This window comes from Misgurnus anguillicaudatus, chromosome 1 (genome assembly GCF_027580225.2).
Source record: "Misgurnus anguillicaudatus chromosome 1, ASM2758022v2, whole genome shotgun sequence".
In the NCBI taxonomy this organism is placed as follows: domain Eukaryota; kingdom Metazoa; phylum Chordata; class Actinopteri; order Cypriniformes; family Cobitidae; genus Misgurnus; species Misgurnus anguillicaudatus.
In genome coordinates, this window is record NC_073337.2 from 5,525,005 (window position 1) to 5,543,627 (window position 18,623).

Here is an 18,623-nt window from a genome sequence, read left to right on the forward strand (position 1 = left end):
GCACGCACACAGGAGGCACCTGTACGTGCTGATGGATGCACACGCACACATGTGAATGTGACGACGCCCCGATTACCTAGCACTCTTTCAGCTTTCCCAGCAACCTTGCGGATGACCGAGAAGCCCTAAAAAAGGCGTGAGCCGTTGCGCGCTGCCTTCATATGATACGCGCATACTATATAGACCGCGTCTGCACGTACGCCACATCACGTTGCGGAGGGTATCTATTATTTATTCATATATGGTGGAGATTTTGAAATAAACGTCGGTGCGTTATGTCTATTGGTGATATTGAAAGAAATATTTGGGCTATTTATATCACACATCATTTCATTGTTTCGGTTTAGTTTTGGGATAACGTAGTACATTATTTGTTTTGCATACACTTCATGCCAGTTGGGGGTTTGCAAGCATTTTTTATATTTTAACTTCCAGTGTGATTTTAAATTGTTTCCATTAAAGACTTTGTATGTGTTTGTTTAATTTATCATGTATCTCTTTCTTCGAATTATTTTTGTGTATTAAAGGGATGAATCTTATTCATCCATATTTAAGCATAATTGTTTCTCTTAATGTTTGTGGTTAGGTTATCACAATGCAAGCAATACAGCCGAAAGATCCTCTCTCACATCTTCAAAATCAGCGTAGTGGCGGAGGCGCATGAATGGCCACGCCCACTGCCAGACTCGAAGCAGCAAAACCGGACGACTTCGTCTTTCTGTGACCATTCATAACGGCGGTGCGTTAGAGCCAGAAAGAGAACCGAAGCGACACATCCAACAGGAAGCGGAATTAAAGCGCACTTCATTTATCGGCGCTTGGATATCGAATTCTCTCTCTCACGCGCTTTCTTTCCAGTGCCTTTGTGTTGCAATTGAGCCACATACTGTATTGCCGGGGCATACAGGGATACCAAAGTTGCACCAAAGAGAGATTTTTCTTCTCCATTCTGTGTCCCTTTTCCCAATGAACCCAACGCACTTGGAGACGGGTGGCGAGACAAGCATGGGATTACTTTTGTGATGTGGATTGTAATAACCTTGGAGGAAAAAATTGCTTTCCTTCTCAACAATGTGAGAAGAACTGCGTCCTGGATTTTCATATTTCTGGATATCCTTAAAATAATAGGCAACAGTTGAGAGACGCAATCGCTTGGCTTTTCCACTCGGGTGTCTCGCCCGCATATGAATGTTGTGGGACCAACATGGTTTGTTGCCCCTATAGCTCGGACCCCGTTTGAAGAAGACTCCACTCATGTCTAACTTGCTTTCAGAGACCTTTACCAATGCGTTTGCTAAAGTCCGCCTATCGTCGGATAGGGTTTTAAAAAGATTCATTCGCCTTATGAATTCAATCATGAACTTTGCTGTCCGCGTGCTCCAGTTATTTATTGTGACACTTCTGTATTTTTCAGCTGTCAAGGTAAGTTTTGTATGTCTATTTATAGAGGCAGATAGAAGGGGCCATGTTGCATGGGTGACTTTTAAATAAGGTTGTTTGGCATGTCCGTGCGCCACTACATTGGACGTCCTTGTCTTTCCCCTTGCGAGGTCATTGACCATGTTTTTAGCCAAGCTGTCAAAATCACAGTGAGCACTTCACATTGGGCCATTTTAACGCTACAGACTGGCATCATCTTGGGTAATATACGCAAACAGATTGAGTCCATTCAGTCGTTTAGGAAGTTTGTTGTTTATTTTGGTGAAGGCCCCATCGTAGCCACATTGGTGATATTATTGCGCTTTATTAAAGGCGCAGCTGTGGTTTTAAAGCGCAAAAATATCCGACCTTTGAAGATCAGACTGCACAAAAATGATGTCATTGCCATATTTGAACCGAACTGACAATTTATGACTTTGAAAAGTTTTAGTGGCAAAATAAAACTTATCAATAAGTTGCAAGGTTTGCGCTCCAATTAGGCAGTGTAAATCTAAATGAATGTCAGTGATGTTAATTAATCTTTATGTTAAGTTCACAAATAAATGTGGTACGGATTTAAAGATACATAGAAAGCTCTAAAAATGACTAATAGGAGAAAAACGCTCAAAGTCCACATGGCGTCTCCATGGACCTTATTAGATGTTGCGTACTGCTTTTGGACTAGGATGGCGCACGTTTACCCAAAAATTTGTGCATCTAAGACCATGTGCACTGTGAGGGTTTGAGCATGCATATGGTAATAAGGGTACAAATGAAAGCATTATGCAAAAAAAAAAAAAAAAAAAACAGTGCACACAAAGCAAAATAATGATTTATTGGGATGGCTGACCTTAATACTGAACATCCACTTTAAGGATGAGCTTTGGCATTGGAATGTAATTTAGTTATTTGTTGCATCATCTTGAATCTGGGTGCGTGGTTAATAACTAGTCAAACTCGTTAGGCCTCATTTGATTGAATAAATATATTTAGGTGAACAGCTTTCAAGATGTAGATCTCTGATTGTAATGTCTTTTTTTTTACTACAGAGTGCATACATACCCAAGGAGGGAGGCAGAAGCACGTATGACGGTAAATTTGGGTCATCCCGTGATTTGACACACAAGGCCTGCAGTCACCAAACACAGCGCCATCTGGCGGACGGTTGCGCAAAGACGCTTTGTCACATACTGATGCTGTATAGATTAGATTTACATTAGATTAGCATTTGCGACCCTGTCTGTGTAATTCTAATTTTCTAATTATGAGACAAGGAGCAAAATTAGTTGTCATCTATTGATTTTACTTAAATTTTAATCTTTGACATGACCCCTACTCAGTAAGTGTTAAATATAGCAAGGTTATGTTTTCACAGAATGTTCTTTATGTAGGATGACTTAACAGTAAATCACTAATATGACTTTAGCTGGCATGGCCATATTTATTTGAAGTGTGGTGCTTAGTGGTTTTAAACACTTAAAACTAAATTTTTTAGTAGTTATTTGCCAAGTCCCCTGCCAAACTTATCATTGCTCAACATGTTTTTGACATTCATGTTCCTTCCCAACTGTTTTTCCACACAGATGTACCATATGCTCACACATGTTTATGCAATTTTGGGTCGTGGTCTGTTTTTATTATTTTGAGGTAGTCAGCATGGTTCAAAATGATACACCTGTCCATCTCCCAGTGATGTTATTTCGCCACTTTTTTGAAAAATGAATCGATTGTCTTGTTTTGCAGTGGTGCCATTTGAGGTGGTGTACAACAAGTCTTTTTGCCGTCCTCGAGAAATGTTGGTGGAGATTCAGCAGGAATACCCAGATGACACTGAACACATCTTTATCCCGTCCTGCGTGGTACTGACCCGCTGCGGTGGGTGCTGCAATGATGAAATGATGGAGTGCGCCCCCATCGTCACCTACAACATTACCCTGGAGGTCAGAGGGCACTGCCAAAAGAATACTTAAACCTTGAACTTACAGAAAATATAATGAAGTCTAACTCGCCTTTTAATTTTTAACATTGCTATTTTAATTTTGCATTATTTTGCAGATCAAAAGGGTCAAGCCACTCCGACATGAGGGCAACTTTTTCATGAGTTTTGCAGAACACAGTGAATGCCGGTGTCGGTAAGAATCGTCACTATTATGAATACACATGTACACATTTACCTGCTTATATCACCAAAGTAAACCCTCTTGTAAACCCACCCCCTTGTTTTCCCCATGACCTTTAATGTCTGCCATGACAAATGTGCTCTATATTTGTGTCTGTATATGGAAACTACACTGTACCAATGTAACCGAGGTCGACCCAACAGTGTGTTAGTGGATTTTTACTGTATTTTTTTATTTAGTTTTGTGCTTTTCCTTTATTGTTAGTGTGCGTGTACAGATCTGTTTATGTCCAAACAAACAAGTTCACTGAGGTAATGTCTTGCTTTGTTTTTGTTGTTCTTTCAGGCTAAAAAAAGACGTACCACAAATAGAAAAAAAGTGAGTGCCATCGTTTTAGTTTGTATGTTTGTGTCTGTATGTTTGTGTGGGTGCATGCATGCGTTTGCGTATGCTCTTTTTTGCTATCATTTCTCTTTTCATCATTCATTCATTCTTTTTGGTTTTTTAATCTTTCAGTCTTTATCTCAGTCACTCTTATCTCCAGGTGTATTCCTTCCTGTTTCCCTTTTTCTCTGACTCCTTTCATCTGCTTTTCATGTTACATAAAGGCAGAAAATCTGATTAAGAGAAAACAGACCTCCACACCACAGCTTTTACACATGAACCAAACAAACATGATTCGGTTCTTGGGAATCAATCCAAAATAGAAAATGCATTTTTGGTTCAGTAAAAGCATATCTTTTTATAAATTGTGCAACAGAAAGGTTCTTCGGATGTTAAAGGGTTTTTATGGAACCATTCAGCCAAAAATGACATCATAAAGCACCTTTAATATTGGAGGATGATTCCGGTGTTTGGCACTTTGGGTCTCATTTCTGGTTTGTTTTGGATGGGCTGCAGTGATGGACACGGAGGTTTTGACGGTGGGTCGTGTCTTGACTTTTCGGCTCGTTTGGAGGCGTCTCTTGGCTGCTTCGGAATGGAAGTCAATGGCCATGCACAAACATGTCATCAAAACAACACTCAACGTTCACCTCCAAAACTGTACCACTCACCGAGTGGTTCATGGTGTTCGTCTATGACTAAAAACAAATATATTGGCGCAATGTATGATTTCAATCCGTGTTATTTGCTATAGTGGAACTATTTTTTCAGATACCTCACAACCGCGTATATACTTCCGCTCTATATTTGAGTCTGAAGCATGAATGAACATAGTCCAACAAACTGTAATAAAACGGTAGCATACTTTCAAAATCAAGTTTATTTATAACACTTACACCATCCAATATGTTTTTTTCATCAGCATAACAATAAAGAAGATATTTTGCAGAAACCCCAGTGCTCCGTCATGCAAGTCAACCGATCCGCACACTTTAAGAGCTAAAGCATATATATCCAATACAACAGTAATCCCCCATAACTCCGTGTGACATGTTGACGTCTTGTGAAGCAAATCAATCAGTTTTTGCAAGAAACTGAATGTTATTTACAACATTATTAGCGTGAATGTCAAAGCAGGAAGCGCGTTTTCCGTTTGAGGCGATCTCTTCCACTGGTGCCGTTTGGTGGCTGTTGGCTATGGATGTTGGTCTCTCTGCGCCACCTATAGAGTGGGAGCGTGAAGTGCACTTCCTGCTTGGCCAAAGCTCTGCATTAACGCTGTAAAATATTTATATATATATTCGAATCCCAAAACTGAAATACGGAACGAATATTCGAATATTCTGGTCCAGCCTTACAAATATGGGAAAAATTTATTCTGAGAGAAACCGAGCGAAAAAACAACAACCACATGTAAACAGTCCCTTTTCCTTTTCCGGCGGCGGAGTGATATATCAGCGAGCAATGAGTCTTCCAGAGAAGTCAATGGAATTTTACAAAATGCCAAATAAAACACGACAGAAACTGTATTTCGCTACACAACTTGTTTTTGGTCATCGACGAACGCCGCGGACCACTCGGTGAGTGGCGCAGTTTTGGAGATGAGCGTTGGGTGTTGTTTTGGTGACATGTTTGTGCATGGCCATTGACTTCCATTCTGGAGCAGTCGGGAGACGCTTCTAAACGAGTCAAAAACTCAAGACACGACCCATTGTCAAAATTTCTGTGTCCATCACTGTAGTTCATCCAAAACAAACCAGAAATGAGACTCAAAGTGTTGAATACCGGAATTATCCTTTAAGAGCGTACTTGCAGTTTGATGGCACAACTATCAAATAGATCTGTGTGATGTATCTTACTTTTTATTATACATTTTGTATGATGATTTTGTATTAGCCCAGCTTTAACTAAACACATAAGCGTTGCTCTTGTAAACCTCAGTCGTCTGGAAGATGAGCCGAGATGACCCTTAAAGCGTTATTTGATCAACCTCCTTTTTGATCTCACCCTGTCATTGCTTGTCGTATCCTAGGTTGTAAATTCAGTGCATTAAAAGTCCTGCGAGAGCAGGTGTGCGATTTTCGCCTGCTAGTTCAATGCCCTCGTCCCGCATTCATACGAGCTATTCTCCTCTTATGATCAGAGGTTCATTGAGGTGAGATTTGTCATCTCTAAGGCGTTTTTATGTTCGCCGATAAGAGAGTTTTCTCCGTTTGTTCATGAACTCGTTTCCATTCCTCAGAGATACCGCGGCGGTCAGTCAACCCCATCTTCACTGACTCCCGCCAACCTAAGAATGTGGCTGAAGTGTACTAAATCTTTTGTCTGATGCGTCGCCGTTCTGAGGTTATCTCTCAGGGTTGAAAAAGTTCAAATGCTTTCTGGTTCTGGTAAACAAGTGTCCCTTTGACACAGAAGCTGTTTACAAACCATAACACAATCAAATCTGACCTCTGAAGTGATTAAATGGCATCAAAGATAACAAATTCCACTTTATATTGCTTAGACTTCATAACAGTGAATATGTGTTTAAAAACACGCACACAAGAAGGATTTGCACACAAAAGCTAGTTTGAGTTTATCGCCTATGTGGTCAAGGTCTTCCTACAATCCTGTCAGTGAATAATTCCCAAATGGTTGTTTTTTGTTCTTCAGTTATTGGTGTTGACATTAGTCAATGAAAAACTTAAATTGGTCGAGCACTAATGCAAATAACCAAGCCTGGCACACGCTTTATGGGTTAGTAGTAAGATTGCATGATAGAAGGGAAAGTTCACATTCCTGTTTTCCAGTTGGCTGAAGTGATATGACGGGGCATTTTATAACCCTTATTATAATAAACTTTTATAGAAACTGTAAGTGTTACCGACCCGTTAGACGCCACTCATATGTTCGCAAGAAGATTTGGCTCACCTATTCGTTCCTGTTTTGTAACTTGCATTATAGCACCAGCTGGGAATTCTGCTCACATCGGTAAAGCTTTGAAGATTTAATGTCTTGTTTATTTATCCAAAACTCCATGTGAGTGAAATTCCAGAGCACTGACAGACCCATCACCCATCATTTCCAATCCATGTCTCGCATCCTGGGAGTTTGCTGTTGTCTCAGGCACTCATACAACAATAAGAGACAGATGAGTTTTACTAGGATGTGCATTGGCATTTCCATCTGGATCATGTTTGATTGCAAACTGACTGTGTGGCTGATCTGTTGCAACAACCCGGATTCAGTGTCTGTTTGTCGATGTTTTTTTTTGTTTGTCATGTTCCCTTTCCAGAAAACCCCGGAAGGGCAAAGGCCTAAAGCGAAAGGGAAAGAAAACCCGCGAAAAAAAGCAGGATTTGTACGTCACCTCTGCGTTCGCCTCCTCTCACCTGCACCTGAGTGTGGCGCTCTTGGTCGTCAAATTAATATGGGAGGAGATGTGTTGCCTCCTTTAATCAGAAAATTCCTGTCAGATGTTAATTTGCCATTAATCCATAAGCTCCTCCCCCATTTAATTCAAACTGACCATCTCACCAAACCTTACACTAAGATCACCAATGCCTGAAAAACATGCTAAACAATTAACACCATCAGGTTTTGGCCAAATTGTTTCGGATCATTTTACATTAATTTTACCTAAGCACAAACCCATAAAGCGCAACAGTTTAAATTTTTTTTAAATTAAATATAAAACTGACTATTTTTCTTAAACTCACAAATAATTTGATTTATACAATTGATTTATGGATAAATGGGATTTTTTACTTCCGAAGCCCTACTGTTGCGATCTATCGGTTGTGCAACACGCCTCGATAAATCAAGCTCTGTGATTGGAGGAGAGGTAGCTGACACGCTTGCTGACCACACCCACTCAAGCATGGCTTTCAGTCAATGGTACTAATTTATCACAATATTTGTGTTGGAATCACTGCCAGAGTTTGTGCCGATTCCTGTTTTGTAAATGTCTTGTTTTTTCCCATTGTGTTAAGACTTACCGACATCCTCACACTGGTACTTTGCTTTCTGTCATATGAGAAGAATTGTGTGAGATGTTTTTTCATTGCTGTGGGTTTGTCCATGTCCCGCTGTGTGAGATCTGCTTCAGTGTTATGCAAGTCAAACAGCCTGTTTGCTTTGGTGAATCTCCCAAGAATTGAGAAATGTTAATGAAAGAATGAGGGAACGAGTGTTCCTTCAATCTTTCATTGACATTTCTCAATTCTAGAGATTGTGATATAATCTCAGATTTTTGAGGGCAGTGACATTTTAGTTTTACTTTAATTTTGAATAACCCAGAGTTGTTATTCTTATGTCATTTTTTTCCTTTTGCATTTAGCCCGAAGTATAGACCTTTTGCGAGTCGACGTCACAGTTAATGTCATGCGCGCATGTGGTGGCAGAAAAACAGTGGAAATGAATGAGACACGAGTGAAACGAACAATATAACTTACTAGAAAATGTCTTGTTGTGCTGTTGAGTGTCGGAATAGGAATGCCAAAATAGATGACCTTCATTTTTTAGTATACCGTCGTCGAAGACACCATTTGAAGATAAACGTAGGTGTTTGGTTGCAATAAGCCCTCAACCGGACAGACTGGAGTGATGAAATCATCTGAAAATCTTTTAATAATTTATATAGAAAATAATTGGAGAAGATATTCGAAGTTCTGTCGAAGTCTGATCCCTCTATGTGTCTCTTATATGCGTTTTCATCACATTACGTTTATAATTTATTATTTTAATTAAGTGTTAATAATATATAAACAGAACTATACAAATTAATTTGTATGTAAACATAATAGTTTTAGAACAAACACGTAGGCTAAAATAAGGAAGAAATTTAAAACAGGAGAATTATGAAATATTTAATAAATGATATTATACAGTATACATGATAGTATTGCTCTTATAAGTACAGCGATTTATACTGTAAAAATAATTGATTTACCAATAAAGAACAATACATATACATTACATACATGCACACATATCAGTAGCCAAGCCATTTAAACTTTTAATTTATTTAAAAAATAAACGTAACTTGGTGAAAACGTTATAAGAAACATTACACTTAAGAGAAATATAGGGGAAACAGACTCCTACAGAACACCGAATCCATAAAAATCACAGTTTAATGCTAAAACACTTCACACAGCTATTGAGAAGCATTCACTTTCTGCCACCAGTTGGGCTCCGCCCACAAAAAAAAATCATCTCTGTTTGCAAACACGCAAAAGGTCTATATCCAGTTTTTAATGTCTACATGCACGGTCAAAACGCACAGCCTTGCAAATAATCATTTGAGTCGTACGTTTACACAGATGTTCGACACATGCACGCTTCACGCGTTTACATGCGTACTTTTCTCCTGCGGATCGGATCACAGATCGGAGTACACCACCCCCTTCAATACGATCCAAATTTGCATCCGATCGTCCTCAATCGTATTGATTCAAGGGGCCATGGCATGAAAATCTGACTTTTTCCATGTTTAAGTGGTATGATTGTGTCCCCAGTGCTTCTATCAACCTAGAAAATGTGAAAAAGATCAACCCAGTAACTTAGTTTTGGTAAACCATTCTCTACAAGCACATGAAAAAATAGGTCGTTAAAATTCGCTCTCCTTATGATGTCATAAGGAGCTCTTATTATAATAATACCACCCCTTAATCTGCGCTATCCAACCACAGCACTGCCATTTAGTGCAGAGTAAAGCACAATTGAGTATTAATTGCAACAAACCACCATCATTGTGATCAGTGTTTGAATTTCATCAGCTCATTTGCATTTTAAAGGACACACCCAAAACGGCACATTTTTGCACGCACCTACAAAGTGGCAATTTTAAAATGCTATAATAAATTATTTATTTGGTATTTTGAACTAAAACTTCACATATGTGCTCTGGGGACACCAAAGATTTATTTGACATCTTAAAGTTTTGTGCCATGGCCCCTTTGTGCCAAGGTGTTAACATGAAGGCTGTTCAATACGATTGAGCCATCAATACGATTACAAACGGATTATTTGGTTGCATGTAAACGTTCCTATTGTGACAAAATACAATGCCCCTCACAGGTTATATACTACATTCTCCTGTACACACATGCGCAACTACAAAAATCTGGCGGTGCGTGTACATTTTGTGCATACTATACTTATGACAAAAATTAGCATTACGCGCACTGTGCGCGGACCCTTGTGTATGCATGAAAACGGACTATACTACTAGCTTCAAGGACAAAAGACAGTCAATTTCTTACGTGTACACAAGGGTGCATAACACCGGATTTATTGAAACCCACGTGCTTGTATGCGTTGGTCATGCATGCGCCTACAGGAGAATGCACTATGTAGCCCAGTTTATTGCAATGTACGTGTACCAAGCCATTCGATGCATGCACAAGTCAAATAAACTACACTTTGCAAGTCTGTGCATTCATCCGTGAGCATACGTGTGCTCGCATACACATAAAAAACAGACTTACTCCGAGCTTTACATGGCAGAAAGTAAAGTTGGCAATGACATGAGAATGAGTAAAAGCTGACAGATTTCAATAATGAAATCTGACAATATTTCAGTAATGTCTTTACAGCAAGACATTTTTTTTGCAACAAATCCATTCACACAGTCAGACTCAAAGACACATAAAGACATTTTCTGTCAAAACTGACAAATACAAATGATTGCAGTACGATTTAAAATCAAGTTGTTTCATGCCCAGACATTACATTTGGTGTCAACAGACCTTCAGATTAGGTTAACACTGTGTCCTAACCAGACGCGACGCATGACTGCGACGCATGTAAAGGGTATCTTTTCATGTTAATCAAAGTTTTTTTAACCAGCAGCCGTGAAGCGATGCCGCAACATTTCTGTTTTAGAAATTGTTTCTATTTCTGCGATGGCTGACGGCTCTTCCTATAAAAAGCTCTCATTCAATGAAAGTTCTGCCCATTATGAATAACAATCATCAAATATGGAACAAGATAGACTGTTACACGTTTAAACCCAGAAATGTATATTCTCTAATACCTCAAGTTGCACAAGGAAAGCCATATACATGTGTAGGATGCATCTCTTTATGTCTGTTCGCTCCTTGTCTGGAGTGCCAGAGGGGAATAAACAGTTCAGAACAGTTTTGCTCTGTGTTTTGTTGATTGCCCCTTTCTCTCTCGTTCAGTATAGACATCGCTGGAATTATATCGTGTTGGTCTAGTTAGGACACGGTGTAAGATGTAAAATCAGATTACAACTGCTTTTGATAAGACATCTAAAGAGCAATATCAAGTTGAAATCAGGTCAGCTGACATAAACCTCTGTGAACCTTAACAACTTTGTACTGTATGTTTAATTGTACCGATGACCCAACACAGCAAGATGCAATAAACAGATGCACTGTAATCTCATGCACTGTGCTTTCTCTGGCTTTTATTCCAGTTTGCCTTTACTGTTTTCCTATGACATTATGCCGTTAAGAATGAGTGTGAGCATATGAGAGAAAGTGAGTAGTGTCAATGTTTTGAGCTTGCAGCTGCATGGCCGCATCCCGCCTAACATCAGCTTATCCTTTTCTACAAACTCCTCCTCGGACCACCATAAAGGGTCAACCACGGGACCTCCAGGGTGGAATAAAAAAACGCACCGCTTACTGGTTGTCAGAAACTCACCAAGTGCCTGTGTTGGCATCGTGTGTGTGTGTTTAATGTAATAGTAATAGTTATGTGTTAGCAGTAATCTCCCTCGTCCCCCTTCTCTCTCTCTCTCTCTCTCTGTCGCCTTCTCTCTTTTTTTTCTCAGTACTCAATGTGAGCCCTGCTGTAGCACGTGTTCAGAAAGGAGAAAAGAGAGGTTTCGTCAAGACCCAGAGACGTGTTTGTGCTCCTGTAAGAACACAGAAGCCGACTGCAGGTCTCGACAGCTAGAACTCAACGAAAGAACCTGCAGGTTTGTGTTCGTCTTTAAATAGATTTAAACAGACACCGAAAGCCCTAATGCTGTTGTTCCCTTGCACCTGGAAATTTTGAAATGATTCAATTTTGGTCCAAGAATTGTTGGCACATATAAACAGTTGTTAATAAAATTTCTTAGTTTTACACCCTTTGTAGCATTTTTGATGTTTTTTGTTGTATTTTTATATTATATTTTTTTGGGAATCACCATTATTATGGTAATCAGTCTTTCTTTTGGCATGCATGCACCACATTCAACTCATTGTATTTCCAAAATAACACAGAAGGCTTACTAACCGCATTCAACTCATGACCCGGTTGGGACTTTTCAATGAAATCCAGCAAACACACACACGAAAAACTCGGCTGCTTCCCTGGATAAACAAACTATATCCATTGTTTCCATAAGGCTGGCTTTCTTCTCCTTACATCCAAAAATACACTTCTTCTTTTCGAGTCTTGATATAAAACTAGGGTGGCCATTCGTGCCAGTTCCGCCGGACACGTCCCGAACATGTTTTTGGGTTCGTTCTCCGGAAATCGCGTTGATCGACCGCATACGTCATCAAGGTTTAATATTTCGGGTTTAATTTCAGAAAAGCAACCGTTACATTTCAAGGTAAGAATGAAACTACAATGACTGTATGTCTTAAAAGAAATACATCTTAATTTTCTAATGTATTTTAACTGAAATGTGATGACGTATGCGCTCGAGCAACGCGACTTCCGGAGAACGAACCCGAAAACATGTTCGGGACGTGTCCGGCGGAACTGGCACGAATGGCCACCCTATATAAAACACAGCTGTCACATGAAGCAATGCCTGTGACTTAGCATCCTCGGTTCTCGCTCTTTTGCTGATTGACATGTGGGCGCGTTTTTCCGGGTGCCCCTAAAAAGAAGTGATACGGATGGCTTACCCTGAAACGTCAGCTGGACCCGTATTCGAAAATAACTTTGCAAAACTTGTATGAACCCTGGCGAAGTGCACAGAAATGCTCCGTAACACGTCCAACTGTTTTTTTGAAACTTTGCATTTGTTTAGCACAGTGGTCACCAATCCTGGTCCTGGAGGGCCGGTGTCTCTGCAGAGTTTAGCTCCAACCCTAATCAAACACACCTGAAGCAGCTAATTAAGGTGCTTCAGGTGTGTTTAATTAGGGTTGGAGCTAAACTCTGCAGAGACACCGGCCCTCCATGACCAGGATTGGTGACCACTGGTTTAACATGAGGAAACTACTCTTAAACTAAGTTAATAAGTCTGAATGCATGCATTGGCATATACCAATGGATTATAATGTTAGAGACTTTTGTGACAGACCTTCAAGTGAGAATTTCATACGCATACAGATGCCATCTCATTGCAAATGTTTTCTCTCTTTGTTAGATGTGACAAACCAAGGAGGTGAACCAAACAGAGGTCCTCTCAGGCTGAGAATGAACATTGGCATGAAGGAATATTTCACCAGTAATACACAGCACTTTGAATTTTGAGCTGTCGTCCCCTTATCATTGAGCCATCACAGGGAAAATGATGTTGAAGGAGAGGGGGGTTGAACACTTAATAAAATGTGGTCTGTATATTTTCATAATTAGTATGTGTACTAAGTGGACTGAGAGACTGCCACAGGATTTGAGTTGCTGCTAAAGGGTCTCAAGCAATGGCCTGCCAAAACGTTTCTGATCGTGACTGGCGTTCGAAAACTCATAAACAAACTCAACGAAACACATCACTGGATTTGGGTCTACTGTGTGGTTTTTTCATGTAAATCTCAACATCAGCAAGAGCAAACAAACCAGTCATTTTTTTAAAAGACTGACAAAACAGCGTTCACTGAGAGTGTAATCATTCCTTATATGTTTGAGCACAATGTTCACATTTTGGGAGATGGACACATGACTGTAAGATTCCCAAGATTTGGGAATTTGGAAGGCTGAACTGATTCTGCTATTGGAATGTCACACAGTAATGCCATGGGAACCTACGACTGTGGTAAATGTTTTCACCAAGCTGTAACCTTGAACAGGCAAATCCATGAAGAGGTTGGCCATATTCACTTATCAAAGGTATATTGATTTTTCAACAAGTTTGGAAACCACTTTGAACAGATCATGCAACCACACTACTAAGGATCTGAGCGGACAATTTTTCATCTGGATTTTCAGAAACTTTCTTTTGTTTCCCCCAAACAATTAAGTCATTTATAATTTTCCAGTATTCTATCTCTTTGTATTTAATTTGATCTATTTATGTTTAGTGTTAACATAAATCCTCTCACCCCTTCTGTCTGCAAATCTCCATGGCTCTCCATAAGACGAAAAGCTTTTTTCCCATTTCATTATTTGTAGATGAACAGAGAAACATTCCTAGATCTGATCAGTGCCAACTGCCTTGAATTTCCCAACATGCTGCAAATATATGTGTGTTTGTGTATGTGTGATGCGCGCTATTCAACAAAGAAACAGGCCACACATGTGCCATCTTTGGTTAGAATAGGATCTAATTTTATGCCCAACAGTGGTCTGATGTTATACGAAATGTCCTGTTTAAGCATTATTTATTCTCCCTGTAAATGTGTAGTAAAACATATATTTATTTTCACATTTTATTGCCCTTTTCTATAAAACTTGGTTTGAGAATCAAATTTTTTAATGTGTCGCTACAATTAGTTAAAAACAACTTGAATATCACAGAAACTACGAATATATATTTTTAGATATTTAGGTATTTATTATTATTATTATTAACAGCATAGTATTTAGTTTGTTGTGTGGACATTTTAAATCTAAATGCAAGCTTTAATATGCTATTTATAATGGATTTTGTATTATATGATAAATTGAACGATAATCTGAGTAACTGTACATGTTTCATTGTATCAGCAGCACTTATTGTACAGTATTGTATTGGTTTCTTCCAGTTTGTCAGTGTTTTGTGTTTTTGGGCTGAATATCAGGACATTTCAAGGCCACTGTTCTAGATCATTGACTCAGAGTTCATAATGAGCTGCAGGGGTCCCGCAAGGGTCCGTCCTCGGATTTCGACCGTTTGCCTTCTCTGTCTGCTTAAGTTCCAGCCTTCAAGCTATATTTAATGGAAAATCACCACTGTATTTTAATGAGTGCTATAACATTCGTTAAAATCATTCCAAAGCAGCAGAAACAAAATGGCTTGCGTTCCTGGAATATAACTTAATCTCATGATACCTGCTGTTGACAAGTTGTTAGTTCTTGATAAATTGCACATTTTCTAAGACAATTTGATAAGACTGTATATGTTCGTAACATGAATGTAATTTCAAATGCGTGCTAATACTAAAGACAATGGTGGTTTTATTTGTTGCTTTAGATGTTGCTGCAATATCAAAGAGATTTATTTGGCCGCACCAATACGGATTCCATTTAACTAGATTTTTTCTCTGTGTCCTCTACTTCAGTCTCCGAATGATTCGGTTTGTTAAACTTACAAATGTTCAACTGGCCATTACCATTCCAGAAATTTCTCACCCATCTTGCTAAACCCGAGCTGAAGCTTCATGTGATTCGCTGAGTGGCAGTCGTCAGCAGATCAGTTTTTAAGAGCTTTAAATTTAAGAGCTGTTTGTTTGCGGTGTTTAAAATAACTACGTTTAGAAACGCTCCGCTCGCTATAGATTAACTGCTATGTAACCACGTAAAGCAGCAGTTTTATCTACTTAAGAAATATATAAGATAATCCTCTTGCTACCCTCACTCCATCAGCACAGAACCATTAGCTGCTTAAATACCCAAAGAATGTGTGTTAAGTGAGTTAATCTGTGATTAAAGGAGGGATTTTGGTGAGACAACTCCCAGTCTCCTGTTTAAACCATAGGTGTTCAATCTACCAGTGGACTTTACTCAACAAGTTATATACCGTGAACCGAAAGGGTTAAATCTTTCACTGTCGGAAATAAAATGCTCCCATGCTGTCGCTGTAGCAGTACCCTTTAAAAAGGTCCTAATATGAACCATTTAGGTACAGATATGTATACATTTGGTAGCAGCATTTACCTTTGTGGTACTAACATGCACTCTTTAGGTACAAAAGTATACTTTATTTAAGGGTACCTTCACAGTGACAGCTACACTGTTAGAAAAATTGTCAAAATATGTCTTAGTGGGGCCTAGTTAGTTGTAGCCTAGTGGTTAGAGCTTGTAAACCGAGTGTTGCCATTTCAAGTCTCACTGTTGGCTTTCCTTAGATGCTCCCCGGGCGCTGGTGTAGCTGCCCAATGCTGTGTGTGTGTATGTATGTATGTGTGTGTGTTTACGACTTGCAGTGCGCGTGTTCACTACTCACTAGGATGGGTTAAATGCAGAGGTCACATTTGGAGTATGCGTTGCCTACTTGACAAGCTTGCACTTTCACTTTTTCACTTCATTTGTATACCAAAATGTACATTTGTGATACTAATGTGCATCTTTGGGGTACCATAAAGCTCACTTTGGTACCAATACAGTATGTACTTTTGAGGTACTAATATTAACTTTTTAGGTACACATGTGTACTTTTTTAAAAGGGTTTTGACCCAGGGACAGCTGAGGTACATATTTTGACCATTTTGTCTGACAGTGTGGCAAAAAGCGTTTAATGAATGTAGCACTGCTGAAAGTCATGCTTTAGCACCACTTATGGTTGTACATAGGGGCTATATAGGTGCTCTGTAGCGCTAAAATGGTTCCTGTATGATTATGAGCTTTTAGTACTATTTAGCACCATTTTTTTAGTGTATAGCAGGACCCCCCTGCCAAAAATAGTCAAAGATTCTTAAACTCTTGTTTATCTTTTTAAATTGTTTTGGGAAACCGAAAGGTTCATTATGGAACCATACAGCTCTTGAACTGTTGATGTGGTCTAGTTTCTATTCCCTGTATCACAATGAGACACGTTATGATTTTATTGTTTGGTGAGCAGTAATAAATTGGTGGCATGTTAAATTGTCATGTTGCTGAAAATAAACTGGAATTCACCTTCATTTCCAACAGTGTGGCGTGACCAAGGTCTGCTACTTTACAAATCAAAGTCAGTCCACACCCTGCAGCAGAGACGTGCTGTGTGTCAGGAACACACGATCTGCATCATTACTCATCAGACCGCGTCTTACACCTGTGCGTGTGTGTGTTTGTAAGGTGCGTGCTCACTTACACACACTGTATTTCCACACGCTGCCATTACCCCAGCAGCTCTGTAACCCAAATCTATATTTACCAGCGCTTCCATGGCATCATTTACACAGAAAGGAAACAACATATTCAGAGGGATCAAATAATAAAGAAAGTGAGAGTGAAAGGAATAAGGGGCGGGAGTGTTTTTACTGTAATCTTATTCAGTTACCATCAAGACAACATCTCTGAGTAAAAGGTTTAAAACATTTTTAAGGGAAAACACCTTTCACACTCTAGATTGAAATATACATGCCAGCCAGTGTTTAAAATTTTGCCATAAAATTTTGAGTTAATTCAACTTAAAGAGCCAGTAAGATGCCAATTTTAAGCATCCTATCACTGTTTATAAGTCCCGGCTAACAGGTTTAAACACATGCAAGGTCAAAAACAATGTAATTTTCTCAAATTATACATTTTAAATAACGCCATTTCTCAGAGATCCCCAAACGATTCGCATGAAGCCGTTCAACGACTCAGTCTGCCTAAACCCCACCTTTCAGTAACCTACTCTGCTCTGATTGGTCAACTGACAGAGTCTCCGCACAGACCTCAAATCAGTGGCACAGACCAACAATAGTGCAACATGTATTGACTTAGTGCTAACATGATTTACTGAGAAGACATTATCGACATCATTCATCATTAATCCAAGCAATAAAAACGACAATAGAAACTAACATTTTACACTCATTTAAGCATTTATGTAAGCTAACCGGGTCATAGCAAAAATGTAAACGCTTAAGTTCGTGCACATGCGTTAGCCGCTTGCTAACGTAACTCTCTGACAGTATATTAAGAGTTTAAAAAACAACATCAATACACATCATTCATCATTATTCCCGGTTATAAAAACGAAGACAGACATTGACATTTTTACACTCATTTAAGCAAGTATGTAGCTATAAGCATACTTACAGGTTGTGGTTAGGAGACGCATGTAGTTCCAAAATAAAGTGGGTACTGAACCATCTTTCATTGCCAAACGTCTAGTAAATCCCTCCTTGAAAAAGTAATTTTAACCACTGATTCTTCACAGCCAAACGTTTAGTAAATCCCTCCGTGTAAAAGTAATTTTAACCACTGATTCTTCGCAGCCAAACGTTTAGTATATCCCTCTTTGAAAAAGTAATTTTAACCACTGATTCTTCGCAGCCAAACGTTTAGTATATCCCTCCTTGAAAAAGTAATTTTAAGCACTGATTCTTCACAGCCAAACGTTTAGTATATCCCTCCTTGAAAAAGTAATTTTAACCACTGATTCTTCACAGCCACACGTTTAGTATATCCCTCCTTGAAAAAGTAATTTTAACCACTGATTCTTCGCAGCCAAACGTTTAGTATTTCCCTCCTTAAAAATGTTATTTTAACCACTGATTCTTCACAGTCAAACGTTTAGTATATCCCTCCTTGAAAAAGTAATTTTAACCACTGATTCTTCACAGCCAAACGTTTAGTATATCCCTCCTTGAAAAAGTAATTTTAACCACTGATTCTTCACAGCCAAACGTTTAGTATATCCCTCCTTGAAAAAGTAATTTTAACCACTGATTCTTCACAGCCAAATGTTTAGTATAT

The 18,623-nt window shown here is 39.0% G+C and overlaps 1 protein-coding gene across 2 annotated transcripts; it reads left to right on the top strand.

Annotated features, from left to right (window-relative positions):
- Positions 1-598: 598 nt before the first annotated feature.
- Positions 599-16,867, top strand: vegfab (vascular endothelial growth factor Ab). 2 transcript variants are annotated; one of them, XM_055190283.2, is made up of 8 exons: positions 599-1,422; positions 2,469-2,511; positions 3,163-3,359; positions 3,475-3,551; positions 3,885-3,917; positions 7,201-7,266; positions 11,710-11,856; positions 13,249-16,867. In XM_055190283.2, exons 1-8 carry the CDS (start codon positions 1,255-1,257, stop codon positions 13,268-13,270), a joined length of 753 nt encoding a protein of 250 aa, XP_055046258.1. In that variant the 5' UTR covers positions 599-1,254; the 3' UTR covers positions 13,271-16,867. The 2 variants fall into 2 exon arrangements, with proteins under 2 accessions (XP_055046258.1, XP_055046260.1); XM_055190285.2 differs by lacking the exon at positions 7,201-7,266 and having other exon boundaries at positions 620-1,422.
- The last annotated feature ends 1,756 nt before the right edge of the window (positions 16,868-18,623 follow it).

Coding starts and splice junctions, on each gene's coding strand:
- vegfab (XM_055190283.2), top strand. CDS start 1,255: ATGTCTAACTTGCTTTCAGAGACCTTTACCAATGCGTTTGCTAAAGTC. Junction 1,423..2,468: donor TGTATTTTTCAGCTGTCAAG/GTAAGTTTTGTA, acceptor TTTTTACTACAG/AGTGCATACATACCCAAGGA. Junction 7,267..11,709: donor CGCGAAAAAAAGCAGGATTT/GTACGTCACCTC, acceptor TTTTTTTCTCAG/TACTCAATGTGAGCCCTGCT.